Here is a 27981-nt window from a genome sequence, read left to right on the forward strand (position 1 = left end):
GAATAATTCTGTGGAGTTCGCAGAAGGAAGGATGCAAAACTTAGGTGAGTGAGTGCCAGTAGAAAAACTGTGAGAAGACCCAAGCTTGGAAACTTTTTTTAAAGTTAATGACGTACCTTTAAAGAGTACCTCTCAGTAAAGTCTTGTACCACATTTAATTACTAAGGAGGCAGGTGCCAGTGTCTCAAATAATAAGGACTTCTAAACAACTGACAGGTAATGAAGAATGTATTTCACAAATTTTATTTTACCTTAAGATAGTCAAGAAATTAAATTCTTGGTCTCTCGTACCTTGAACAGTTACAAAACCGGTTTCTTTCAGAGGGTGTTCTGCAGCAAAAAAGGATATGGTGTCCGTTTGAGTTCCATCTTGTCCAGGACCGGTTTCTTCTCTGCTGTCAGCATGGCAACATCTCTTAGAACTGCGTGTTCCAGCTTCTTTCGGATGCGTTCAGTAGCATCCTTTAAGCAGGCTCCGCTGCAGAGTAAGTAGAGATGAAATTGTAGAAGCCCTGTATTAAAATTTGTTCTTTGAGAGCCTCTTTCCTGTACTGCTTAAAGTAATGGAAGCACGGAAATGAATTTTTATTTGAACAGAATCAAATCTGATATTCTGTGTTCTCTGCTAATAATTAAAGGATATCTTGATTTGTTTCTTTTTTTCTTTTAAAGTTTCCATCGTCTGCATATGACGCTCCTCTCTAATTTATCAGTTAGCTTGTAAATACAACCCCTCTTACCACTGATTATATTTGAATATTTAAATTTATTTTTTCAGGCTTATGAACTGTGGTGAGAAAAGGCTACAGGAAAATCTCATTACGTAACATAAACAGAGAACAAGTGAAAATAGACAATATTATTTCTTAGATTTGTGTCCATGTTTTAGATGTCAATAGAAAGATGTAGGGGAGCTAGTAAAGGTGGTAGAAAAGACAGGAATTCAAAAAATATAATGGACATGTTGCGTTTTAGAGGTTAGTGGGCAAGGAAGGGAAGGAAATCTTAGGAAGAAATATGAACTATTTGCAGTAATATTTTACCAGAACTCAACTTCTTAATAACTAAGACTGGTTTAATGGGAAGAAGTGAAGCATGGGAAGTGCTAACAGAAATTCTAAATTAAAGAATTTGATATCTAAAATATATACTTAAATATATTAGCTATACCTTAAACTAATTTTACACTTAAAATATTTCTGAGAGGAAAATAGTTACACTAAAGTTTCTTCTTCGTTGTTTCAGCTTTCACAGTTTTGACACACTGAATGCTTTCCCCCTCCATTATGAACAGCCAAGAAGAATTCTCTTTGTATTAAAGCTAAAGATGGTCTACATAAAATAACATGTCAGAAAAAAGTTGAAAACTTTTTATGACTTATTTGAAAACAGAAGGCTCAGAATACGTTAAGACTTAGTCCTTATGGTTATAATTCAGTTCTTAAAGCGTAGTGGTAGAAGCAGCATCACTGGACTCGGAAGCTTACATGTGGATTTGTGTCAGGTTCCGGCAGCAAAGGAAGGGGTTTGCCAGTACAGGTCAAGTCCAGACACCTCCCAGGCCCATCTTAGGCAACATACCCACACGGTTGTGAAAGGCAAAACGCCTACAGAATGGTTCCTGTATAAGGGACTGTGACTATTTAACATCTTATGTTAGGTTTGTGGTTGGACTCAATGATCTTAAAGGTCTTTTCCAACCTAAATGATTCTATGAAAAAATGGGAATGGGATCATGGGAAAACTCGGTTGGAACGGCCTTCGGGTGGTCTGTAGTCCAACCTCCTGCTCAGAGCAGGCTCTGCTTTGCAATCATGCCAGCTCGCTCAGGGCTTTGTCCAGCTGGGTCTTTGAAATCTCCAAGGACAGGGACTGTGCAGGCCTGCCTGGGCCCCAGTCCCACTGGTTGCCAGTCCTCATGAGGAAAACGTTTCTTTGAATTTCCAGTGAGAGCCTCTCGTTTCAATTCATGGGTGTTGTTTCATGTCCTCCCACTGTGCACCACTGTGAAGACTGGATCCCTCTCCTCAATAACCCGAATCCTCATACATTGTCATCACTGGTGGCTGCTGTTAGGTCTCCCCAAAACTCTCTCTGCTCCGGGCTGAGCCAGCTCCTGTCCCTCAGCCTCTCCCCACAGGGCAGGTTCTGCAGCCCCCGACTGTCTTGGTGGGCCTTCGCTGAACTCATTCAAGCTTATCTTTTATTAAAGGGCCCCAAATTCGCCATAGTATCTACGGCTATATCTATGTGGTCTAACAGATGTTGAGTAGAGGGAGATACACCCTTTCCTCACTCCACTTAGTACAGTCCCAGATGCCAGCAGGCCTTCTTTACTACTTGTAATTCTTGTGATTGCTTTCCTTGGAGCAACAGGAACCTGGGGAAAGGGGTAAAGTTCTCCAGTGTTACAGCAGCCAGGACATTATAGTTTTGTGTTTTGTATAGCATATATAGCAGTTGCCAGCGAAGTACAAATTTGATTTTTATAATAAATATTGCTACGGATGAAATTATGATCTTCCCTGTAAGTCATAAAGTAATATTCTTTGCATATATAAAGAATGTGCTCTAATGGTGAAATCTGTGGGTATTTTGTTAATACTGTGACTTTTTTTTTCTCTTATGAAAACAATACAATTGGAAAGGTAAACGTAGGCCATAGCTACCTAGATACTGTATTTTTTGATTGCACTAGAAATCTGTGTAGTAAAGTGAACTTCCATTTAGACAGTGTTTGTGTTTTGTTAATCTGAGTATGATCACAATCTCCGATTAAGACTTAAAACAGAATGAAAATGTAAACATTCTTAAATTTGGCACAGCTCTGCTTGTTTTCACAAGTGTTCTTGGTTTTGGTTTTTTTTCTTTTTTTTTTTGCAGATGGAGCTGTGTATCTTGCTTGCCATAAATCTACGTACTCAGTTCTCCCTGAAGACTACAATTGGTACTTAAACATGCTTTGACGTGTGTCCTTTTCATGTGATGTTTATTCCAGGGCTGCTTTCTCTGTTGTGAAGTTGTCATATAATGGTATCAAATACATCTTCTCCCAGTTTTGGATATATGTAATAATTTTAACTAAAGTACTGGTTCCTGTCATCATGATTGTGAAGTTAATGTTTCGAAAAACAAGCGTAATGAAAAATCACGCAGGACTCATTCTAAACATGGTGATGACCCCAGTACCCCTGCAGTTTTGTTTGTGGAACAGCAAAAGTAGCTAAGAGCAAGTATTTTCACTGATGCTTGTTGTTAAGACGAAGTCCAGGGATTTTTGTGCTGCTGCATGGGAAACTTGTGTAGAAACCAGAAAAGACGATACAAATATACCGAGAAGCACAGGATCCGTGTCATACAAGGTTTTAGGAAGCTTATGTGTTGTGGGAAGGGGGATGAAGGTGAGAAAAGTCATATTCCCTCAAGAAACTTTTCCATAGGACTTCTTGTTCGTCGTGATCATCGTCTCTTACCAAATATAAAAGTTGGAACCCCAAACAGAGTTTGTTTCCTATTCTTTCTTTTGTAGGTGCCGTGCTTACTTCTTCTAAAGGCATGTTGTCCTAGAGATCATTATCCCCATCTGTCGCTACAGTTTTATATACAATTATTCAAAGTGTTAAAATTTTTTTCAACCCATATTCCCAGCTATCTTCAATACTTTATTTTAGCCCTTTTTTCCTCTCCATCCAAAAAAGAAACATGAAGATGGCTGGAAAAAAAAGAGAAGGAAGTTAGTTCAGATCAAGTATTTGTGACCTTTATTTTACAAGGGTTTATTTTATAGAAGATTCTTAAGGATTCATAAATGCAGGGTCAAATCTAGTTTTCTCTGGGACTCGGGCTGCTCAGTTGCTCAGCATTTCTGAAAATTGTAAGGGATATATTTAAGAGTGTAAGTTTTTATTTTTATAGCAAAGTGGAACTTGCAGTGACATCAGATTTGAAGACCATCGTCTGCTACCACCCTTCACTTGAGATTCCATACGAGCATACAAAAGTATGTCCAAATGTACACATTTATATTTCTTACTCTTGTAAAGGCATGAGTAGTTTGTAATTTTGAGTCTTTAGGGCATGTTTTTTTAATTTGAAATACCGAGGTGCTTTTTAGTCTGTGATCAGCGTATCTGTGAAGTGAGTGAATGATGAATATAGCTGCTGCCATGAGAGGGACTTTATTCTTAGCTGAATTCAGGGAAAGTTGCAGAGTAAGAAATACCCAGACAACACAGCATATAGTAACTCAAATAGAATTAAATGAGGCACTCAAATACTTGTGCATTATAAATAAAATTAGTGTCTGTCTATGAGCATTATTCGCAAAGAGGATGTTTGAAATGCAGGTTATAGTTCACACGTCCTACTGCGTACAGATGCAGCAGTTTGGGCAAGAGGATATAAAGAAGTGCTGCAGTTTTCAACTGGAGCTTTACATTCCATTCAGCACTCTGGGTTCATAAACGCCACAAAAAAATTTAAATATTGAATTTCTATCTATCAGTAGTAATTTCAGTGTGTTCTGTACACTGATGATAGACTTTTCTAGCATACACTTTTTGTTTCAATTTCCAGTTCTCACATGCTAGTAAAATACTGCAAATGGTAGCTAGGTTGCTGAAGAACCCAATGTGAAAATTCTCTGTTGAAAAGTGAAAACGGTTTAGCACTCTTTGTCTGCAAGCTACGTATCAATATTTTTAAATTTTTCAGTTGTGTGTCTCAGGAAAAACAGGTGTAAAAGACTAAAACAAGGAAAAATATTTGTAACTGTGCTAGTAGGTTTCAGGTTTAGTGCAAACGTCTTGATCTAAGCAGATGCACAAACAATTAGGAAGTGACATTCTTCTCCAGGGTACAAATTATCTAAAAGCTTTTTTAGCAACGATGATCGTCACTATGAATAAATTTCTAAGTAGGAATAGCATGAGTACTTTTGTATGAGTAGGATTGAAGCTTATGATTCAGCTAGTGAATTGTAAGGATGAGATCAGCAATAATGATGACAGCAGTGCTGATTTTAGGGGTAGGGTAATCAGCTGTAGTACCTGAGGTAGGTAGAGGTTTCCAGACATGTGCTGCACAGTGCTGTGGTTTTGTTCAGGGTGGGCTGGGGAGGTGTGTGTGTTAAACAGGCATTCTTCTGTGTGCTTTCAGTTTTATCTGTCAAGAGTAAATTGTAATGCTATCTATGTAGCTTGGCTTCTTGATTTTTCTCCAAAATAAAAAAAAAAAGGGAGAAAAAGGAAATATATACACTATTGTTTTTATAGCCCATACCACGGCCAGATCCAGTGAATAATAAAGAAGAAAACCTTGATCAAGTTCTGAAATCCAGATTGAATGAAAAAGAGCTGAAGAACAATAGAGGTCCTACAATTGAGGAGCTCAGCAAAATGTTTTACACAACAAAACATCGCTGGTATCCGGTGGGACAGTAAGTATTGTCTTTTCAATGTTTGTTCCTTTGGGATGTAAAAGGAGGTACAGGAATAATGTAATGACTAGATTCAACCTAGGAGAAGTCACATGACGCAAGATACTCTTAGCCCATGGGCTACTAAATAAAATCTTAAATGCAGTGTTGTGTAAATGGACGTCTGTATTTCGTAAGGTTTTTTTTTTAACACTGTCCCCTTGGTAGACTTTGCAACTTTTTTTTTGGTAAAATATGTCACAGAGTAGAAATTTGTCATAGCATCTAGTTAGCTACTGGTTCAGGTGATTTATTAAAGTTACATAAATCGGCATAAGAGAATCTAGTATGTAAAATACCCTCAACGGATATAACCAAATAGAGCCTGGAAACATGCATTGTCTATTCCTGAACAACTTTTCAGAAAAAAACTTGAGGATGATTCTCAGACTTAAGAATAGTAGAGGTTTTTCATTTGAAATGGTGAAAAGTGCACCTTGGTGCACCTTGTACTCTGAAAGCGAGAAGGAGAGATACAAATGTGCATGACTGAGCTTGAAGAGGAACTATATACATTCAGATACACCACTGGAAACACATGGCATTCAAATTTGTCTTACTCCTTTCCAATCTGTGTTACTCCACCTTTTGGTAGCTGCTAATTTATAGCTATGGAGACTTGATACAGGCAGAATTATTTAATTTTTTTTCTGTCCACAGGCAACATTTTAGTTACTGTGTTTTAGGAGTAGATAAAAGGAGTGAAATGGTAGAACTTTCTGTGGCCAAAGGGTAGCTGTTGTTCTAATGAGCATCAAACAGGATCCTCCTTGTTTCAGGGTGGGTAATTAAGAGGAAAGTAGGGATCGCTTTTGGTGTGAAGAATTTGTTTTTCAGTTTGCCTGCAAAATATTACACTATTTAACGTACAGTCTGGCATAACTCCTTTAAACATCAAGCCTCTTTGTTCTGTAGCAATCATTTTAGCTGAAGGAAAAGCTGACCACGTAATAAAATTAACTTCACACAAAGGATTAAGAATAAACAGCAGCCGTTGTACCTACTCAGCTGTAGAACGGATTGGATTATTGCGTGCTTGTAGCAGATGTAGCGGTAGAAATGAGTAGCGTTATGTAACTCTGTGAACAACAGAGATGACATCTAATGAGCGGTGATGGGTTCTGCTTGTGCATCTTGTCTTTTGCTTATTTGTGTAACCTCCAGACCTCTCACCGGGGCGGGGCGGGGGGGGGAATGTCAGGAGAGTCAAAGACTGTCCAAAGCTTGCATTCACTGCAGCCTTTTTTAATTCTAGGTATCATAGAAGACGCAAGAATCCTAATCCTCCTAAAGACCGATAATTAAGATAACTTCTTGTTCATCATCACTTTGCTATTAATCTTCATTGGAAATAAAAATTACAGAAAGTGAGATGTTTGGCAATTCTGTGTGAGTGCTATAACACGCTTGAGTAAATTTCACTGTTATTTTCTACTTCAACTAGTTAACAGAAAAACAACAAAACTGCACTAATGAAACAAGGATCCAGTGAAGGCTGTTGCACATGCACGGTCAGGGAAGGTGCTGGTGTTAGAACTGGGTGATGGCCTGCTCCGGTTAAACTCGGTCAGAGACTTGGCATTGGTAGAGTGAATGCATAGAAGTCTTATTTCAAAATGGGAAGTCAAGAACTGGACACGTTAGGGTTTGGTGTTATTTTGGGGGGTAATTTTTTATTATTTTTTTTTTTAGAAATGTAGTAACTGAAATGCTGGTGAGCTAGAATACTGAGGTATTAATGAAATAGTATTTATGAAAAATAATATGAGGTATTCATGAAAACAAAATAGTTTTGCTTCTTCTATTACACTTGTGAAATATTTGATTCCATGTTTAAGCCTACATCAGCCGAGTGATTGTATTTAAGCCTATCGTCACGTACTGAAAACTGGCCAACTTGGTTAAGTTATAGCTTCCAAGGCATAATAATTAACTCACCCTTCTAAATCACCCAGCATTCCCAAATATCTTAGATAACTTCTGTGTGCAGTTGTGGTTTGTGGGTTTGTTTGGTTTTTTTGTTGTTCTGTTTTTTTTAACCCCACCCCAACTACCATTCAGTGAGGATGGCATGTTCATATATAAATCAGAATAGCTGTAGCTCAGGGGAGGAAGAGTTCTTGGCCTCAGCACGGTAATCCATGAAGACTCCCAGCTCTTTCTAGCTTACGTAAGGGGAGGGATTTGCCCTTTATTACATAAAATACTTTAAATTAATGTGGCTGGATTCTACTTCATAGCTATAGCGTTTTGTAGTGCTTAAACGCTTCTGCTATTAAAATATTTGATGTCATCTAGCATTTTTTCTCAGGAAAAGGAGATTCGTTACTCCAGTCTACAGCTTTAGGCATCAGCCATCTGATAGAAAGGGCTAGCTTGGAACACTGTGCCTCTGCGGAGATCCCAGTGACTTCATTAAGCCTTCTTAACAGATCCTAATAAATAATCAGAAAATAATTATCCTGTATGTGTCACACATGTTGATTGCATTTCCGTTCCAAAGCAGCTTGGATAAGACAGGCAGGTTCTTGTTTCTTGTGTTAGCCTAATGTCATTTTGCCAGCATGTGTTATCCACACATTTTGCAAGAAGTGGAGTACCATATAAAGTCTCTAATCCTGGTCATTGTTAGTATAAAGGACACTTACTTTTCTAAAGTTATTACTAAATAAACTTTTTTCCTCAAATTTCCTTCAATTGTGACAAAATAATATTGCATGTATGTAAAAAGACTGCCTTTAAATATTTCTGGAAAATTTTACATAAAGCTAGTCTAAGTATTTATGTTGGTAGTATTTTGAAAAATGCATTTTTGAATCCGAATGCCAGTTAGCTGACAACGGTTTGTCATGGCAGAGCATGACATCGTTTTGCTTTTTCTCTCTGTTCTGCTTGTAAGACAGTCCAGTCCATATTTAAGCCCACATCAGCCAAGTGATTTTTGGCTCCTTATTATATGATGTGTTGCTTGTGTGACAACAAACATGCCATCGGGAAGGAATGTCTATTGTGTCTGTGGAAAGGATCGCTGCTTACGCTGCAAGTTCAGTTGCATGAAAATAACTGTTGGGTTTTTTTCTGCCTAGAATCTGCCTTTTAAAATAGTTTCTAGTAATTTGTAATACAACAAATTTTAGTATTTTCATCAATTCATGGTGCCTGGTACTGACACTGGTCCGTAAGTGAGAAGCTTACAGCTCACGTTCAGTGTTTTGTTATGTTCCACTGCATAAAATCAAGCCCCTTTTATTTTTGGAAAGCTGAGACCTAATTTGTCACTGTTTGACTTTACTCCAGTGTAAGAAAAGGTATCCTTGGATTAGTTTAAACTTTCATTTCCTTTTCCCCCCTCCTTCTCTCCGATGCTTTCACTTATTTCTGCCTAATACTATTAAGGCATTTTGCGTTACAGAAACCTTCTGTTATCACAGTTGTCTGTTCTTGCCTGTCTGACCCTGTTTATGATCAAACATCCACAGTCACTGTAGAAATATTGGATTTCTCAATGTTTTCCCAAACATTTTTGGATGCTTTTCAGGCATTTTGAGGGCTAAAAATCTATGATGTGCTGGACTGCTATCTTCAGAGTACTTCCTCTTCTGACCAGTCACTGGAAACTGAGCTTAAAACACATGTTCACTACATGTACCCTCTGCCATTTTGTTATTACGTTAATTCATAAAACTGGTATTTTAAAATCTTTCCCTGCATTGTGCTGCCACTCTCAATCTTTCAATGTTCTGTTCTACTAAATCTTTCTCCTGGGTCATCTGAAGCATGACCTAATTAAAATCCTCCTCTCGCAGTAATTCCAAGCTGCCCTCCTGATTTTCTAGGTCTTGAACAACTACATAAAGCTGCCTTTATCTGTTTCTCTTCACTTGAAAACTTGGAACTAGAAATCCATCGATTTGATTCTTGTCCAGCTTTTATGCAGGAAAGTGAATTTGGGGGATTTCTGTTGCCTGTCACTCTTGTTCTTTGTAATTGAAAACTTTAGTTGCATAAAATTCACAACGTTAGGTCTGCTCTGGTGTCTTTGTATCCAATTTTAGGCACTTGGCCATTTGCTTTGTGTCCAGTAGTTAAGTGTTTTGGACCTTATTAGGCTCATTACTGTGGATAATATACAGTTGGGTGCATCTTACTGATTTTTTTTTTTTTTTAAATGTCTGGCTAAAAGTCGTCTTGGGCTTTGTTTGCTAGTGTGCCATTAGAAAACTTTGTCGTCAATTCATGGCAGTTCAGTTTATCTTGATGTTCTAGCGAAAGGAAAGTTCTTTCACTCCTAGTTAGACCTGAATTTAAAAAGGAATTGTGCTTTTAAAACAGGTTTTTGCCTTTTCTATGTGCAAATTATGTTGTTCTGCGGCTTCTTGGTGCTACCACCAGGAGGCAATCTTGCACAATAACTCAACTGGATTTCGCTGAAACTGTAGAGGATTTCGCTATCTCATCAAATTTAACGCTACGAGAGACATGCATTAGCTGTTTTTTGATTAAATTTGTAAAATGAACTCCCTAGCAGGTCTGGAACTGGTTGAATTCAAAGGGTCAGAGGTTCTTTCGCAGGACTTGCCTGTTTGCTTTAACTGACTGATTTTTGTAACGTGTAGCACAGATGGATGTTGGCTTAAACAAAAAAAGCCTCATCCTCACAGTTTTGAAAAAAGTGAGCCAGCAGTGGAGCAGTAATGGGACATGACTGCCAAATACACCTGGGTGACAAGCGCCATGTCTTCATGCCTCAGTTCCTCATGACTGTTACGGAAGGAGCAACTATCCATCCATCCATCCCTTCATGGCCCTCCAGTTATCCAGCCTTTGCGGGAAGTTCCCTCCTTGTCCATTTACTGTTGTAATAGGTCTGAATTTCAGCTGCTGCATCTAAATTCTGCTGTACCAGAAGAAATCATTGCTGCAGCTCCACTCTAAGTCACAGTAATGATGGCTATTTAAAGCCAACACGGCTTTTCTCAGTTACTCCCATCTTTATGAATTTCAGCAGCTGCTCCGCTGTAATTTCTCACATGCTCATTCCAGCCTCAAAATGAGTACAAAGTTCTATAATGAAGACATCAAATAGATGTAGACGCCATTCCTCTGCTGTAATGGGGATGTATATTTTGTTTTAATGCTACAATATAACAAAATTGACTGAAAGCCCACCAGTCATTAGAATAAACGTCAGGCAAATTGTGTACCTACAATACATAAAAGTTGAATTCATTGATAAGATTGAGACAGCTAAGGCTGCGTTAGTCTTCGTAGGCTCCCTTCAGTTAACTGACACAAAAAAGTACCTACACAAGGCTGTTGATTTTATTTTAAGATTTTATTTTCTAGAATGTGTTGTGCACATTGTTCTCTGGAGGTGCTCTTTCCTTCCCTTTCCTTTTATGAAGGGAGGATGAAGTTTAGTTGAGATTCAGATGCCTGTATCAGAGTAAATGAAAGCAGTCTTACAATTTGTTTTTTGGTTTTTGTTTTGTGGGTTTTTTTTTAATTTAAGAAAGCATATATGTAAAATACTTAAGATAAAAACATAGTTGCTGTTTCTGCTAGCCTGCAATAGGAGGTAGTCTATATATAGGAACTCTTTGTTTTCTGTGGAGATTCATTCACACACATTTAATTTGTAATTTTGAATAAATCATGTATAGGATTTTAATCTCACCTTTTATGTAATCAACCCTCCAATGCTAAAAGATAATACTCAAGCATGACTTTTTTTTGTTTCATTCACTGTGTAGTCACAGGAGAAATAAGGTAGTTACTTATTTTATGTATCTTTGTAGCACCTCTTAATGAGCTCATGATCCCAACTGTTACCTCTACGTACTTCTACAAAAATGAACACAATAAATGATAATTTACTGGGTAATCTGCACAGAATTATTTGAAAATTTAAATACAACTTACACAGAGTGTTAGTCCCACTGCATTTAACTACAGCTTTAACTCCACTGTATTTAACTACAGCAGTTAGGACACTGCATGTCAGAAGGCGGGAGCTGCATGGAAGCTGCATGAGCCAAAGAGGGTGTTTGGTCAGCAACGGTGCAATGGATGGCTCCTGGAGAAGTAGAAGTTTATGGCCTGGAGTACCACTTTATTCGCTGTCATGATGTAGGTGAGAAATGATAATCAATGTATCACACAGCTGCTCATCACCTAGAGGCACCACAGGAGGTTGGAATGGCCAATAAAACCGAGAAACGTTGCCAACTAGTCTTTCTGAAATATTAAATAAGTATTAAATACAGAAGGCAGTTGTGCTTATATTCAGCTTTACTGCTTGTCAAGATGAAAAACAGTCTTGGGTCAGAGGCAGTTTACCATTTTAAGACCAGCTTTGACTGCTACCAAAGTTTACAATTCCTCATCAAAAGAATCTCCCTACCAGCAAAATATGAGATAGCATAGAAATAAAAAAATCTGGAAGAGCTGTTTTCTAACATCTCTTCTGCCAAAGCTAATGAAAGTTTAACCATGTATCACAGAAAACATAAATGAACAGTGAAAAGTGACTGTTAAATTAGGCTACTGCATTAAGCCATTATCGTGTAGAATAAAAATTAACCCAAGCAAAAGATAAAGCTATTAAAGCATGAGCCTACTGTACAAACATATATTTTCGTACTCACTGATGCTAATAAGTGAGTTGTTGCTAACAATTCATGTAAATTCATAATACATTTCCTGTAAAGATTAGTGTTTCTTAAATACCGCTAGTCTTTCTCGTTATTCAAATTTATGTTGCGTTTGTTTAAACAAATAATAAGCCAGTAGCATTTTTCTGAAGTCAACATCTGTAGGAGTTACACTGGATCAGAGCTTCATCCTCTTCACCTTCTGCTTTAGTTAAGACACACTGAGGATTTCAATTGAATAATAAACTAATGCCAGGAAAAAATTTTCCTTGACCCCTCCCTCATTAGTTAACAATCGGTCGGTATACAGTCGCATAAGGCTTCACATCCCTCTTTGTATTTTTTGTTATTTTGTAATTTTTAATCCTGTCTGGTTTAAATATGGGTTCACTTGTTATTTTGCAAGGACACCTCATATCTTTCCCCTGTGCTGTTTTTCATACAGTTAAAATCCTGGCATTAGTGATGAGGAAACTGAGGGTGGCAGCATCTTCTACAAATTTTAGAATTGGATTAAGAAAAAGGATTTCCTATTCAGAGTAAAGGCACAGTGCGAACAAAATTCATGGTAACTGCAGCATAAGCAGAGATAAGAAAAATAGCAGAGAAATTCTCTTTCTGGAGCGTGTATTTGTATGTTCGAATCTAAAATAAACACGCCATATGTTGGCTGCATGGGTTACAATTCATTGACTTTATATGGCCATATTTGTTGAAGAAAAATACTTGAAATGAGCCCAAAGAGGCCACTGGCACGGCTGAAAGGTGACACAATGGTCTGTGCAGAGAAGAGCAGTGGCAGTCCTGATGGAGAGCAGCTGTGGTTAGTACCTACACAGTGCTTAGCCAGCCCTTGTCCAGACCGAGGGCAAAACTTTGGATCGCTGGAACTGGGTGAGTGTTCTGCTTCGGTATGACCAAGATTTTAACTCATGACTTTGTGGAGATGATACATGAGAAGACTTAAATTTCTGTAAGAGTGAAGCGTTTATCCTGCAGTCAAAATACCTGTGTCTACGCTTTACCTCAGGCAGGTGGTCTCCAGCAGCAGAGTGATACTCGGGGTCCCTCTGAGTACATCCCTACTGCTGGAGGCTGGGGAGCAACCTCAGGCTCCGGCTGCTGATCCCCACACCTCTTCCTTCCCTCTGTTCCGCCTATCCCTCTTTAAAGCAATGGCTGCACAGTGCTGCAGGGAGAGTTCACACCAAGCACTGCTCCCAAGATCACATCTTGTTTGATTTTACCCCATGTGCTCTTCTAAACTGCTCAAGCTGACTGTGTGCCCTCAAACATTAACACGTTCCAAAACATGTAATACATACCCACACCCTCATGCTAGGAAAGCACCGTTCTCACGGGCTGCAGTGCAGTTTCACATAATTTCAGATACTTCAAACTGAAAAAGATACACAAAAAATTAGAATTACATGTTGGGCAGCGGGAAGAGTCCAATGAGAACTGTGGGATCCAAATACAGGAGTCTGCTCCTGAGGGAACTAGCTCCAGTTAGTGTGAATACAAGCCTAGCCTTGGCCTCGGGGACTTTTTTTATTTAGAAACACAAGCATGCCCTCTGAAATCAGGTAGTTGGGACCCACATCATTTTTATAGATAACCTGAGCTCAGATTGTCCTTGTTGAGGCTACTAAATCTGAATGAGTCTGGTACAGGCTTATCGAGATATGCAAAACCAGCAACACACACATAATTACTGTTCTCTCTAAGCAACTTGAGTCATCAAGATTGTCCAATCCAGTTCAGAGGTGCTCCAGTTGAGACTCCTGTAAAAACAAAAGGATTTTTCTTCTGAATAAACAAAATTAAACATGCAGAGAAGAAAATGCATTTCTATAACTTCAAACAAAATCTGGATTTAGGAGCAAGCATCTTCTTGAACAGTCCACATTGGAGTAAATGAACCATACCAAAGGTCACTAAATGTCAATGTTCTGTAATTCTCAGCCTTCAGAGGATCAAAGAAATCTAAAGAAATAGTTCAAGTTGAGGCATTTGGCAAAATAATGAGGTGAAAGGCTTTCAAAGTTTTCTGGAGGAAAAAAAGCAGTAATTGGACACAATTCTTAAAATCTTCACTTAGGCATTACTAAATAAAAATGTTGTGTTTCCATTTCAGGGCTAGTGAAATGTCAACAAAAGAAAACAGTGGTATAAAAACCAAAGCTGTTTTTCTGTTATTCTCAGGACAGAGGGATTTATTTATTTAAAAATCTCTAACACTGGCAAATAAGCTGTTCACTTTAAATAGCTTGCCTGGTGTTGGGGGTTTTTTTGCTTTTCAGCTGTACTCATACGATAAATTAATTTTGCTAGAAATACACTACCCGTTCAGCATAGTTTTTTTAACAATTCATCTCCTTACCTGGCATATTCTCGCCCCCTTAGAACAGCCCAAGGAACTGATCCTGAAAATACCCAAGGAGATTAAAAGACAAGCTTCAATTGATTGTTGAAGATTAACTGTCAGAAGCATAACTGATCAGTCGTTTGGGGAATTTCATTGTTGTTGCTGCATCTTTTCCATCAACCAGTCCAAAGGGATTTCATTAACATCTCACTAGTACCTCTGACTAAGTAGGAATTTTGACTAGATTGTGAAAGCTTCTAGAAATAATCTATTTTGAAGTGTTAAGTATTTAAATGTAAATTGAGTGGAAACAGCTGTTATTTACATTCTCTGGGTACAGGATTCCACTCCCTGATGGACAGAAAAATAAATGCCACTGAAAGAACATGAAGAAATTGGAAAAATATGGATCTAGTAAAAATATATGCAATGGACCACATTGCCGAATGGTATAAATCGGTATAGCTTCACAGATTTACCACCGTAACAATATATAGCCCACCTGCCAGAAGGATTTGAAGAGCTTCACGTTGTTTCTTGAAGAAAGGCGGGGAGTTGAAGGAATGAACACGCTGAAAACAAAAGCATATGAACAAATTCATGCTTCAGCCTTTTATGCAATGGTTCACAGAGCGTCAGGCGTTTTCAGAAATAGTCTCACAGAACAAAGCCCCCTTTCACAACAAGATTTTGCTATGGACCTCCGTTAGTTGGAGATTAGGTTCTGGAAAAATTACAAAAGCTCCTGAAAAATGTAAGTAGCATATTCTAGATGAGTGTGCCTGAAAGTGGAGGACTGTGCTGGAGGGAAAAGAAAGCACAGTGTGAAAGCTCACTCCTTCAATGAACCCAGGCTTTATCTTTGTATTCGCCTGGCAGAGGCCCTTCTGCATGTCCCCTGTACACGTCCCCCTTCGCTTACCTGCAGCAGATCCCCGCTGCCACGTGTTCCCCTGGAAAGCTCACGCTCCCTCCCGCCGTGGCTGCTTCTATCTGTAACATCACTGGCAACCACCTAGAGTAAAACGAACAGCGATAGACTGTCCTCAGAAAAGGTTAGGCGTGTTTAAAAATGTACACAAAACATAGCTGCTAATTTTATTTGGACCAAACCCATTCAGTCACATCAGCACTAGGAATGTGGGATGGGGAATTAAAGGTGGGATTGTTTTGCTGGGTTTCCTTATAGAGGGGAAAAGGAGCTGATACAATCAACACAGCTAAAGTTCAAGCACCACAGAAACACTTGATTCTTAGAGCCTGTAGAGTGATTCCCTCCAGGATTAGTTCTGTTTGACCTGGGATTGCTTTGTGTCTGCCAGCACACAAAACCTGTCCATAACACAGGCAAACACGGGACAGGAATTTCATTTTTGTTCCATTTTAGATACAGACTCCCGCCTGCTGTTCTGTCTTATGCAAACGACACATCCAATGGCTAATTGCATCCTTTAGTTCCTTCCCAGAACAGAGACTGATCTACAGCAGCAGGTTTTGCAGCTTCCTTCTGTCTAGCATGATGCAGCCTGAAATGCCGGGGAGGAAATTCTGCTGTGCCTCAGGCATCTTTCTGGATCAAATTTATTCCCTGAGGGATAATTTATCAGAGAAGTGAGCTCTGATGAGAATGCTAAAAATAGTGTTAAAATTTTGAAATACAGGGCAATGGCACTGAAAGTCAGAAAAGATGTCTAGCCCAAACTCACACTTTATAAAAAGGCTTTGTGTATTTTGTAATAATTAGGGCTATTATTTCCCCTCCCCCATTCATTTACGAAGACAGAGAGATAATAACAAACTTCAGCAAATCTGAATTCGGTTACATAGAGCCATCTGTTAATTCTGGTATATGGCAGTAGAGGGCATCTAAGGACTTCAAGTCACATATGGTAAGGGATTAAAATCAGATGGCTGAAGGAGTTACTACTCTCATCCTCAACCATTCACCCCACCCCGTGACAGAATTTGCCACCTCACGACCAAACAGCTCGTGAAGCCGCTCCTGAATGACTGCAGTTCTGAGCTACACTGAAACTGGGATTGATCTTAACATGCCAGCCTGAAAGCTGGAGTTGTTTAGCAGGAGATGCGCGAGTTAATTTCTCGTCCCTGCTGCAGGCAGCACTCTGTCAGAGCCACAGGAAGGATGGTTCGGGTACAGTATAAGGGGAGATACTACTGCCTCAAGCAGTCTATTCAATTTTATCTAGTACTCTTTGAGCTTTAATTTGCACTTACCTGGCAAAACTGCTTACAGGAAGGGCGAGCAATCCTGGGAATGGGCAGGCAGTGCCAAGAAAAGGCAGGCTGTGGACCAATGCTCTTTCCTTAACCAGGAAGAGTAGCTCTGTGTCTGTTTCCTCTGTTGAGCCCCAAAAATGCCAGTCTGTCTGTCGGGCCTGTATTTCAGTTTACGTCCTCCCAACATGCCAGTCAGTTCTAGGATGGTGCCTTGAGCCTTCCTGACAAGAAACAAGCACCAATCGTGATAAATAAAGAGAGAGAAGGTAGTTGGCAGCTAGCAGTGTTTTCTTGTCATCTGTTCAGGTTTGTATGACGTTCCATGTCCAGCCTCTCTTCATGCTGCAGCGGGGAAAGCAGCCATGCCTGTCTTGAGCCAAAAGAAGCCAACGCGTCAGAGTCAGGTTAAGTTCATTGCCTGACACTAACACTTAATGCGCTAATCTGAAAAATTTATTTGATCCGAGCAGCATATAGACATACCATGGGCAGCATATTTTCTATTAACTATAAGAAGTTTAAAATTACATAAACACATTAGTACATGTTGATTATCCTGTTATTCAAACTCCTAAACACAGCAACACGCCAGGCCTTATGCTCAAGTCTATTATAGCCTTAGTCTGAAATTTAAAAGTGGCTCATGCCCAGGAAAAGGTTCTACAACTCATTTAATGATTCACAGTACTCCTGAAATGATATTCATCTGTCTGCTTTCCATGGCAGCACTTTCAATCATAAACACTTAATTGTAGGAATTCATCCTCAAGGCCAAATAGCTCTGGGTGAATTAAACCATCTTTAATAATAGAACTAGAACAGTGATTTAAAATTAATCTTTTTCTGATGAGAGACTATTTATTCAGAGACGTATAACACAGTTTCATCTTCATTTAACTTTGCACTCAAAACTCTCCTTTGGAGATAGCCGCTGCATCACCTGTTTTAATTTTCCATGTTAGTTTCAGAACTGACTCTTCAGCAACAAAGGAACTTTAATTACTTATGGACTGGCAGAGCACAGGATTGCTGCCTGCATGCCGTCTCAGCAAAACGTTTTTCACAGACATTACTCGCTCTCTTTGACTTTGAGAAGTAGGACTCGCAACTGGCAAGAAAACATCTCAAGCCTCCTCAGGCATAAAAGGCTTGTTTTTTCTGGCAGCACCTAGGACGAGAATGCAAGATTTCAGAGTGCTTTCAGCTGTGCTATCTCTAGGATTTTTCTAAAACAAAGACCAGAGTGTACATTTCTCCAAAAATCCAGAACTTCAAAGAGGGTGGTTTTGGACATGTGTACATATAGGTATATGTGTATATATGCATCTATACACTCTTTCTCAGGCATATAGACACTTTCTCAGCCAAAAAACCAAGGTAAATAAATATTACAGTCACGGCATCTTATACTATAATCTGAATATTAAAATCCATAGCAAATATTCTCCTAGAAGTTTTTTTAAATGACTGCTATCAAAATGGTTCTTGCACGTAGTCTTTTTTTCTATCGTGCTCATAAAAAGGAAGCATGATATGGAAGAAAATGCTGTCAAAGCATGTATGTTTACAAATGATCCTGGGGTAACTTTCAGCAATATTTAGCTAGTTGTAGTCAGAGTGAAACTGCATAGTTCACAGAATAACAGTGACAGAACAGAACTCTGCTCACTGTTTATAAAGAAGCCTAACATAGTATAAGGTGAAAACTGCTGTGTAAATTATCTTTTTTATACTTCATAATCTGTGTTGCCACATTCCACCTTTCCTTAACAAGTCCAGCCAAATTATTTTTTTTTCTTTAAATTGTAAATAATCAGGGAAATTATAAAAGCACTACATTTAATGTTTTTAATTAAAGATGCTAAGTGTGGCTAGATAACCTCGTATTCAATGCGGTTGAGGCCTTCAGATGTTACCGTAAGTTTTAAATAGTATAAAGCACATGACGAGATGAGAGCGGGACTTAAATGCCACCTTTCTATGGTCAGAGTTGCATGCTTGCCAGTGATTATCCATCTACATTATCCATTGAACTAAACCAAATGGTCCTTCTTTTTCTCGACCGTCCCTGAAAGAAAATAATCTGGATGTTATTTCAAAGTACTGCTCTCAGAGTGCTATCGCTTGATGGTTTGCTTTTAAATTACAAGTGCTGGTTTTCTTTTAGAACACCATTGATTCATAGAAATTATTCACTGAATTTTTTGATTATTTTCTTTTACCAAATGTATTTTCTCAGGAAAGACAAAGCATTCACATCTGAATAGATAAAAATGGCAGGAAATAAGGTGGCAGCTGGTTAAGAGTAAAATTGTTTGGTATACATCATAATTTATTTAATCAAAACATTCTGTTCTTTGGGGAGCTGGAAAGAGCCAAGTGATCCCATTTACGAAAATACTTGTCTTCTCTCTGCTGTATTATGTTTTAGGAACTCTGTGAAATAAGCAAACCTTCCTCCTGACTGCTGAGTGAAAAAATCTCTAAGGGCTCGCACTGTGGACCTTGTTTGTGGTGCAGAGCTACAATTAACTTGTTCTAATTTGCTTGAGATAAAAACTCAATATTCATATTTCTTTGCTCAACAACCAGACATGCTGCCTGGCCACTGTAATCACAGGAGAGGGAGGAACCGTGGCAGTAATACATTGTTATTTAGATCAGTTCAGGTAAACAGTTGTCAAAATATGGTCAATAAATAGACATATGTGATAAGCAATAGCTGGTCTTTTAACTAAAGCGGATTTTATCTGACCAAATGGTATGGATAATGGATACTCTGTGCTGCATCTTGCATTTCCTTGCTCTCTGCATCAGTGAGGATGCAGAGAGCAAGGAAAGGCCCCTTGTTTTCCTTCAGGTAGCTAGATAAATCTAGATAAATAAATCAGTAAACCTTTTCAGCAAATCAAAGCAAATTTAGCAAAAGCAGCTGAGGCAAAAATGCATTACCCCCTCCTCCACTCACGGCATATTATATAAATAAATCAGTGTGCTAGCTCTCCAGTAAATTTGGCATACTTTTCAGGAACAAAGTGAAAAGCATTTCTAGCAACAGGCACTTCAGGCAATTGTAAAAATGTTGCTGCCTCCTTCCTTGGTCATGAAAGGGATTTTTGCCTAAAAGAAAAATAAAAAATAAATCCACTTGTCCCTCCCCTTCTCTTTTTGAGCACACACGTTTGAAAACAAGTCAGAAACATAATAAATTCTGCTTGTCATTTTCAAGAACTCTTAATGTTCATGTTTTCACTACTAGTATAAATCTCGATTAAAAATATCTAATATATAGATGATATACTGCCCAAAGCAAAACATTCAGGCACAGTAGAAAGTATCTGGAAAAGAAATCAGAGATTCCTTAAGTTTGTGCCTTTCATCTCCAGTTGGATGATACGCCTCTAAAACTGGCTCAGAAAAATTCATAACTGTATACATACAGGCATTATTTGTCCTAGAATTGCTACCCCGAAACATACAGACTAAAAATAAATAAAGAACTTGTCTTGAACTGTACTTAGAAATTTTACATCCTGATTTGTATATACTAATTTTCTCTTCATATCAGTGACTCTGTTTAGAAGAATTACTGTTTGTTATATGGCAAATGAAAAAACCTTGTTTTGTTTACATGATGGAGAGCTAAGTTTTCACAGTCTGACATCTCCGTGATGCTTATTTTCTCTTTCTCCATTTCACATCTTTCTCCTACTCCATTCTAATTTTTTATACAGTAAAACACTTAAGGCAGACCAAGTATGTATTAAACATCCTAATGCCAAAGAAGCTAAAAAGTAGCTTAAAGTAGTTTAATTCACCACATGTGGCCCATAATCCCAAAAGTAATTTAATTTAATCACCTTTTCTTACACTTAAAAATTATTTTTTTTCTCCCCTGTGACTGTGCGAGAGACTCACACAGACAGAGGAGAAAACCAACTAACTAACATTGTTGAAAGAAATAGTGAAATACTTATTCCACCGAGCCTATAGTACTTAGGGAAGTCTCATACCACAGAATAAAGGTAACTGTGAACCAAAGTACTCTTATGAGGTGCCAAAAGTGTCATTTAAAAACTGCAAATCGATTCGCAGTTTTTAAGTTTGAATTTCATTACTCTTGTAAATTTATCAGATCTTTAGTACTATTTTTAAAAGACATTAACTTCTCATGAAAATAAATTGACAGAACTCTGTTTAGGAAAGATCCTGCTGATATACTGCCTATTTAATTTTTATTCTGCCTTTTTCATAACAATACCTGAAGTTTTAAGTAACAAATATTTATTACATTCTTCTGTTCTTGTTTCTCATTCACCACATAAATCATGGTCTTCCTCTCTCTGCCTTTATAGCAGCCAGCTGTGGTTTTAGAAACAAATTATTATGACTTCAAGTGACGAATAAACAGCAGAAGCAAAGGAAGTCTTGAGATACTATCCACATAAAAATGCCATTAATAAATAACACAGGGGAAGAGGAACTACAGCAAAGCTGTAAAAGAGCAGCTCTGTATCTAGACAAGATGCATTCCATTTCTCCAAGATGAATTAGTGAACTTTGAAGGGACAGCCCTAATCTGAACACTATTTATCAAAATAACATATTTTTGAGCAAAAGCTCTGTCTGTGTACACATATAGGGAATTATTTTAGTAATAAAAGTAGCTCTGTATTCCTTTTTTTTTTGCTCTTCTGAGCATAGTGAAGCCAGTGCAATTCTGAAAAAGTAAATCAGATTTTATGCAATCTCTCATGTCATAGGTAGCAGAACTGTCAACTACATTTCAAAGGACACAGACTTATTCTCTCCCATCTTCACATCTATCCAATTAAAAGTTTGTGGGGATTCCACAAAAGTCACTGGAGGCTGAATCTGAGGCTATCCAAACTGCACGGATGAAAACAGGAACAAGAAAGACCTTCAAGACCTAAATTGTTTTAAACCATTTCTGAGAATGCTTAAGTAAGAAAGCCCACGTTTGTTTCTCAAACCTCATTTTAAATCTGCCATACTGTCAGTGATTAAAACCACCTTTTTTCATAAACCAAATAAATTAAATTCAAAAGCACCCAGGCATTACAAACAGATGAAACCATACTGACCAATTCACTTTGAACAAAGTAGATTATTTTTTTCCCCTCAGATGAATCTGCTTAATTACTAAATACAGCACTTATTTTTTAGAACTATTAACTCTAAATGTTCTTTACTTTATGTTTGAAAATTCTAGATAATATCTATTACAAAAGCCTTCAGGAACTGTCCTCCACAGTCCTTTTTTTTTTTTTTTTTTTTGGGGAGGGGGAAAGAAACGTTGATTTCCAGGAGTTACTGGGGACTACGACCCCAGACAGGGATGTACCTCTGGGAGCTCTCCCTGCGGTGCAGGGGAGCCGGCGTGCCGGTGCTGCCCCGCTCCTCAGCCAGACCGTCCAGCCTAATACATATTCATTTATCTCTATGATAACAAAGGCTCCCCTCCACCCCCCCGGATTTTTACAGAGATTCTTTTGTATCATTTTATATTCTTTTTTGTTTCCCGAGGACTTTAAAAAGCTACTCCTTAATCCTTCTCTCGTCAAACCCGAAAAATACTCCCTCCCAAACGCCCCCGTGCAATTTGCAGGGAGCCTTGACCTGCTGCCAGGGGCAGAGGTGAGACTAATGCGGCTACTCTTGCTTTGTTTCCCCTCTTTTTTTTTTTCCCTTTTTTTTTTTTTTTTTTTTGTTTGTTCTCCCCCTCTTCCTAAAGTCGGCTCCTCGAGGCCGCCCGGGCAGCGGCGGAAGGCGGCTGGTTTACCGAGCAGCACCCGCGGTGCAATCAATCATCTCTGCGCCGAAACACAGCTTCGGGTTTATTAAAAAAAAAAAAAAAAAGAAATAAAAATAATTAAAAAAAAAAATCGCGGAGGGGAAGTGGGGGGGGGGGAAGGAGCGGCGCGCGCATCGGCGGGTAATGGCTGTTTGTAGCAACGAGGTATTTAGCGCCGGAGGGTGAAGGGGGGTGGAGACCAGGGTGGGGTGTCCCAGGAGCTTCGGCCGCCGCAAGTCCCTGGCACGCAGCTCCTGGCACCGGCCCTTGACGGGCTCCTCGGCCCTGAGGGCGGGCCCCACCACCACCACCGTGCTCAGGTGCCCGCCGCTACCGGGGCAGGCCGTCCAGCCCCTCGACCTCAGTCCGCGGCTACAAAGCGTCGGCCGGCAACCTCTCGCCCTCACCCCGCCATAGACCGAGGCGCAGAGGGGGGGAATGGCGTTCCCGCGCTCGCCCGGTTACCTCAGGAGGTGCCGCGCGGCCCGCGCGCGAGCGGCCGTTGGAGCCCGCCGGCGGGGCCGTGCCTCGCGGGGTGGCGTGCGCCACCCCGCGAGGCACGGCCCCGCCGGCTGGCTCCAACGGCCGCCCGCGCGCCGGTACCTCAGCGGTCCCGGCCACTGACCTGTTCGCTGCCGCGGCTCCGCGGGCGGAGGTGAAGGGGAGGAGGGGGGGGCGCGGCGGCGGCAGGGAAGGAGGGGGTGGGGGGAAGCTCCGGGGTTGGGGGGAGGGTTAGGCGAGCGCTGCCCCGGCGTGACAGGGGCGGTGGCTCGGTGCGTCGGCCGGCGGGCTGGCCGCGATCGCGGTGGAGGCGCCGAAGCGGGTCCTGTCACATGATGCGGTTCCTGGAAAGTTCCTGGAAAGCAGCCTTTGTATGTAGCCATCCCGGGAAAGGCGGAGGGGAAGGGGGGGGCGGGGGGGGGGGGGGAAGCGGCGGGGGGAGGATGCCCTCGCCTCGCAATCAAAGGCGAACAGACCGCCCGCGCCGGGGAGAGGAGGAGTGGGGGAGAGGAGGGTGTTGTTTCCCCAGGAGCACCATCCTCCTCGGGCAGCGGCAGCCTGTCTGTCTGCCCGAGCGCAGCCCCAACGCTTCTTCCCCGCCCGCCCCGCTTCGCCCCCCCAACCCCTTAACGCCGCCGGGAGCGAGAACAACCTGACTCCCCCCACACCTCCAGGCGGCGGCAGCGGCGGCCCCAAACGCCGTACCGCCGAGCCCGGGTGAGTCCCGTCGTCGCCGTCCCCTTGCGCCCGGTGCCCCGCCGCTCCTCGAGAGTGGGGAGCCCGCCGCCCTGCCTCCGGGACGGAGCTGCCGGCAGGCGGGATGGTGGTTTCCCCGACGCCGGAGGCAAGCTGCTCCGGCGCTCGTCGTCCCTTCTGGGGGACGCCCCGCCGCAGCTAGCTGCCACCGCCTCGCAAACCCTCTGTCCCCGCCAAGCTCCTTTCACAACGGGTCGCGCCCGGGCATCCCCGGCAAGGCTGCTTCCACCTGCGCCGGGGCTCTTGCGACCGGCGGCCCCGCGCCCGCCGCCGCTCCGGTGACAGACGCACCTGTGCCCGGTCCCCGAGACGGCGGCGGCAGGTCCAGCGCGGGGGAGATGGGGACTGGGATGGGCTTTGTCGGGGGGTTGCCGTGTGTGTGCTCGCATATGTTGCGATAGAAACCCGGCAGAGCAACCTATCGGCTGCCAATAAAGTTTAATTTGGAAAAGTTTTCTGAGCGCCGCCGCGGAACTTGTGACGGGAGGAGCCACCTCGGCATAACCCCTCACCTGCGGCTGCTGCTTACCTGGGGGTAGAAACTCTGCCCGCTTCGCAAGCACCGGCGGGGGTCCCGGTCTTCCCCGTGAGCCCCTTCCCCGGCCCCGGCCAAGCCGGCTCGGCTCCCCCTCGCTGGCGCTGCCCGGCTTCGCGTGACGGTGGGAGAGCGAGAGGCTGTTTTTGTCCCTCCCGTCCCTATCCAGCCGAGCGGAAAGGTAATTTTTTTTATAGTATCAGCATTTAATGGAACGGGAAAAGCACGTTTCCTGCCCTGCGCTAAATATATCGCGGCCTCCGCTGCGCTACCCCTTCCCTTGCCCAACCGGCCACCGAGCCCCGGTAGCCGGCGTTGTCCGCGCAGCCGCCCTGCAGCCCCCGGGCCCGCCGCTGCCCGGGAGAGGCTCGCTCCCACCCCGGGAGCGCGGCCGACGCCGGGGTCCCGTTCCTAGAGGTACGACTTAGCGTATGACCTTACTGAAAGGCGTCCCGGTGCCGTGCCGTTCCTGCGCTCCGGCGCTGGGACCTGCCCTGCTCCTCGGTTACCCCTCCCCACTCGCACCTTTACTTGCTCGGTTCTGCCCCGCGACCTCGTCCCTCCCCAGACGCCCCTTCCCCAGCGCTGCCGGCCGGGCTCGCCTACCGCGTCCGAGGGAGCGGCGCATCAGCGGGTTTGCCCTTGCGTTAAAGCGAGCCCACCTTCGCGGGCCGCTGCCTCCGCCTCGTCCCCGGCGGAGGGGAGCCGGGGGCAGGCTGGGCGGCGGGGGGTGGGGAGGAGATGTCCCTCCCCCGCTCCGCCGGGAGGTGATCTCTTGCCTCGGGTCCCTCCTCTGGATGCTGGGAAGTTCCGAAGCGGGAGCGCCAGAAACGCACGGGCTGCGTCGGGAGCTCCTCTCGCGGGGCTCGCTGCTAACCACGCTCTCTCTCCGCTCGCAGGCGGCGCCCGGGCCGGGGACCGGGGCCATGCACCCGGCGCGGCGCTGAGGACCGCGGCGGCCAAGCGGAGCCCTCTCCCCACGGGCAGCCCCCGACCTGCGTGCGAGCGGGGCCGCGCCCGCCGCCGCCGCCGCCCCCCATGACCCTGCGCTCCACCGGGTCCCTGGAGAGCGCCGAGGGCTCCCGGGCGCGCTGGGGGCAGCCCGCGGCGGCGGCGCCCGTTGCCGAGGAGTCCCGTGAGGCGGCGCAGCTGGCCACGGCTATGGAGGAGCTGCGGCGGGCAGGTAAGCCCGGGCGGCCGGTGGGGAAGGGGGGAGCGCCCAGGGCGGCGGCGCTCGCCGAAGTGTCCGGCTTGCCGCCGCGCCGCGGTCCCGGGGGAGGCGGAGCGGGGCGGCGGGCAGCCCCGCCGGGCCGGGAGGGCGGAGTAGGCGGCGGGGTGACGCTGGCCGTCGCCGCCGGGCGCTGCGGGGTCGCGGCCCCGCGGCGGCGAGGGGCAGCGGCGGCTCCGACCTTCCGCGGGCTGTGGCGGCCGAAGCGAAAGCAGCGCCCGCAGCGGCAGCGCCGCGCCCCGGCGGCAGCCCTGGATCGCCGGCCGGGCAAGGACCGGGCGCTGCTGCCGGCTGGAGCGGCCGCGGCACGGGGAGCGGGCGGCGCCGCCGCCGCATCCCCTCGGCCCTGCGTACCTGCGCTTCTCTCGCCGGCGTGGCGGCGGCTCGCCCGGCCCCGCAGGACGCGGGGCTTGTCCGCGGGCGGAGGGAAGGGCTTTTTTCTTCATCGTCTTCCCGCTAGGACCGCATCCACACCGCCGAAGTTGTTTTCTTACCCTTCTCTGCTTACGATGTTAAACGAAGCTCATTTCAACAACAGCCTACCTAGAGTTACCAAAAGCGGGCTTTTTGCGGGCTGCCGGCGTGTGCCATGCGGGCGCAGCGCTCGCCCCGGCGTGTGCGCAGCGCGGAGCCGCGGGGCGCGTCCCCGTTACCTCACGGGCGGTCCGTGGGGTCGGCGGCTTCGGCATTAGCCTCGCAGGAAGCTGCAGGAAAGTTTGTGCGTGTGTATGGGCAGATATGAAAATAAACAGTGACCTGAAAGGCTCCGTCAAAACGAGACGCATTGTAAAGCAAATTAATTTAAATAGCAAATAAAAACTTACTATGCCTGCAGGACTGTAGCTTTCAAACAATAAAGGAAACGGGTTATTACAAGCGTATCAGCCAAAGAACAGCTTTTTAAGCAAACAGGAATAAACAAAACCCTTCTTTGTCTCCTCTTTTAACAGGGTGGTACTGGGGCAACATGACTGTTGCTGAAGCCAAGGAGAGATTACAGGATGCCCCCGAAGGGACCTTCTTGGTTAGGGATAGTTCACATTCAGAGTATCTACTGACTATTTCGGTAAAAACATCAGCAGGACCGACCAATTTACGTATAGAATACCAAGATGGCAAGTTTAGACTGGACTCTATCACTTGTGTCAGGTCTAGACTTAAACAGTTCAACAGTGTTGTGCATTTGATTGAGTACTATGTTCTTATGTGCAAGGACAGAACCGAAACGCCTTCAAACGGAACTGTTCATCTTTACTTGAACAAACCTCTCTATATGTCTGCTCCATCTCTGCAACACCGCTGCAGAATAACTATAAACAAATGTACAAATCAGATCTGGGAGCTGCCTTTACCAACAAGACTAAAAGAGTACTTGAAAGAGTACCAATACCAGGTATAAATATCTCTTCTAAATGCCTCTAATGTAGAGTAACTTTTAAATGCAATTCTTAAAATCAGCCAAAGAACTGAGTAACCAGTTGTACAACTCGGCATGGAATTCCCTATCAAAACAGTGGCAGTTCTGGGGGAAAGGTTTTTATTTCAGATGCCACAAAGGGTGACTTTATGTGGAATGATCCCAGATTGCATCCTCGGGAGTTCGACAAGGTGGCACGCTATTCTTGCGAGGAGAGAGAAGCCAGGAATCTGTCCAGATTGTGTTGCTTTGTCAATGGCATAAAATACTGCACTATCAAATGCTAACTGAAGCAGTGAGACTGGAAGAGACTACAGAAGTGGTCAGATGTATGAGAGTCCATAAGTATCTCAGTTGTCTGATTCCAAGATTAATTTGGTGCTGGTGTTCGTATAATCCTGAAAGTTTAACTGGATCACACTGTGATAATCTGCCAAAGTTATGCAACTAATCAAATCCAGTCAAAAAAGTGATCATCTATTCAGTTTTTATTGAACTATAATTCTTGTGCTTTTCTGCAAGCAAAGGAGTACTGTAAGTAATCAGTTTAAAACATTGTTTTTCAAAGTTCTCTAAAAGCTGACCTTAAGGAGAAATGCCGCATCTTTCATAGGAACCCAGTATGTTGCTGATTATACCAGATTGGTATCCCAGAATGTTTGTTAACATGTTAACATCTTCCCAGTGGTGATATATCCATGTTATTACTATTAAGCCTCTTTTGGTTGAGGCTTTAGGACTGTATGCTGCAGACTTGCAGTTGCTGAGTTCCAATCCAAAACATGGATATCAGCAGTTACAGCTGTCTTCTACAGTGTAGAATGTTTTCTTCAGCTTGTTTCCCAAAATGTGGGGAAATACGGATTTGGGGTTGTTTTTGGAGGGGATTGGTTTTGGTTTTTCTCTTTTTTTCTTTTTTCCTTTTTTTTTTCCCTTTTCTTCTAATTCACCATTGTAGCTATCAGACTATTACTCAATAAAGTAAATCAAA

The 27981-nt window shown here is 42.9% G+C and overlaps 2 protein-coding genes and 1 long non-coding RNA gene across 12 annotated transcripts; 2 read left to right on the top strand and 1 right to left on the bottom strand.

Moving 5' to 3' along the window:
- Positions 1-16: 16 nt before the first annotated feature.
- On the top strand, positions 17-6849 carry MRPL42 (mitochondrial ribosomal protein L42). Its single transcript, XM_074574961.1, is given in 7 exon segments — positions 17-44; positions 323-381; positions 383-485; positions 2884-2947; positions 3916-4000; positions 5274-5437; positions 6732-6849. Coding segments are annotated over 7 exon segments (534 nt in total). The 5' UTR covers positions 17-31; the 3' UTR covers positions 6778-6849.
- LOC141738889 (uncharacterized) lies at positions 2880-25086 on the bottom strand. Of its 10 annotated transcripts, XR_012585526.1 has the most exons (9): positions 24952-25086; positions 16736-16959; positions 15420-15512; positions 15000-15069; positions 14513-14555; positions 13835-13913; positions 13455-13528; positions 11399-11713; positions 10806-10912 (listed from the first exon to the last, which is right to left on the bottom strand). It is a non-coding gene; the product is annotated as an uncharacterized LOC141738889 (long non-coding RNA). The 10 variants fall into 10 exon arrangements; XR_012585524.1 differs by lacking the exons at positions 10806-10912; positions 11399-11713 and adding an exon at positions 2880-3712; XR_012585525.1 differs by lacking the exon at positions 11399-11713 and having other exon boundaries at positions 10793-10912.
- On the top strand, positions 23633-27981 carry SOCS2 (suppressor of cytokine signaling 2). Its single transcript, XM_074574976.1, has 3 exons — positions 23633-23771; positions 25245-25528; positions 26524-27981. The coding sequence occupies exons 2-3, from the start codon at positions 25384-25386 to the stop codon at positions 26970-26972; spliced, it is 594 nt and encodes a 197-aa protein (XP_074431077.1). The 5' UTR covers positions 23633-23771; positions 25245-25383; the 3' UTR covers positions 26973-27981.

Source organism: Larus michahellis, chromosome 1, assembly GCF_964199755.1.
Source record: "Larus michahellis chromosome 1, bLarMic1.1, whole genome shotgun sequence".
NCBI lineage: Eukaryota > Metazoa > Chordata > Aves > Charadriiformes > Laridae > Larus > Larus michahellis.

Coding starts and splice junctions, on each gene's coding strand:
- SOCS2 (XM_074574976.1), top strand. CDS start 25,384: ATGACCCTGCGCTCCACCGGGTCCCTGGAGAGCGCCGAGGGCTCCCGG. Junction 25,529..26,523: donor GGAGGAGCTGCGGCGGGCAG/GTAAGCCCGGGC, acceptor CTCTTTTAACAG/GGTGGTACTGGGGCAACATG.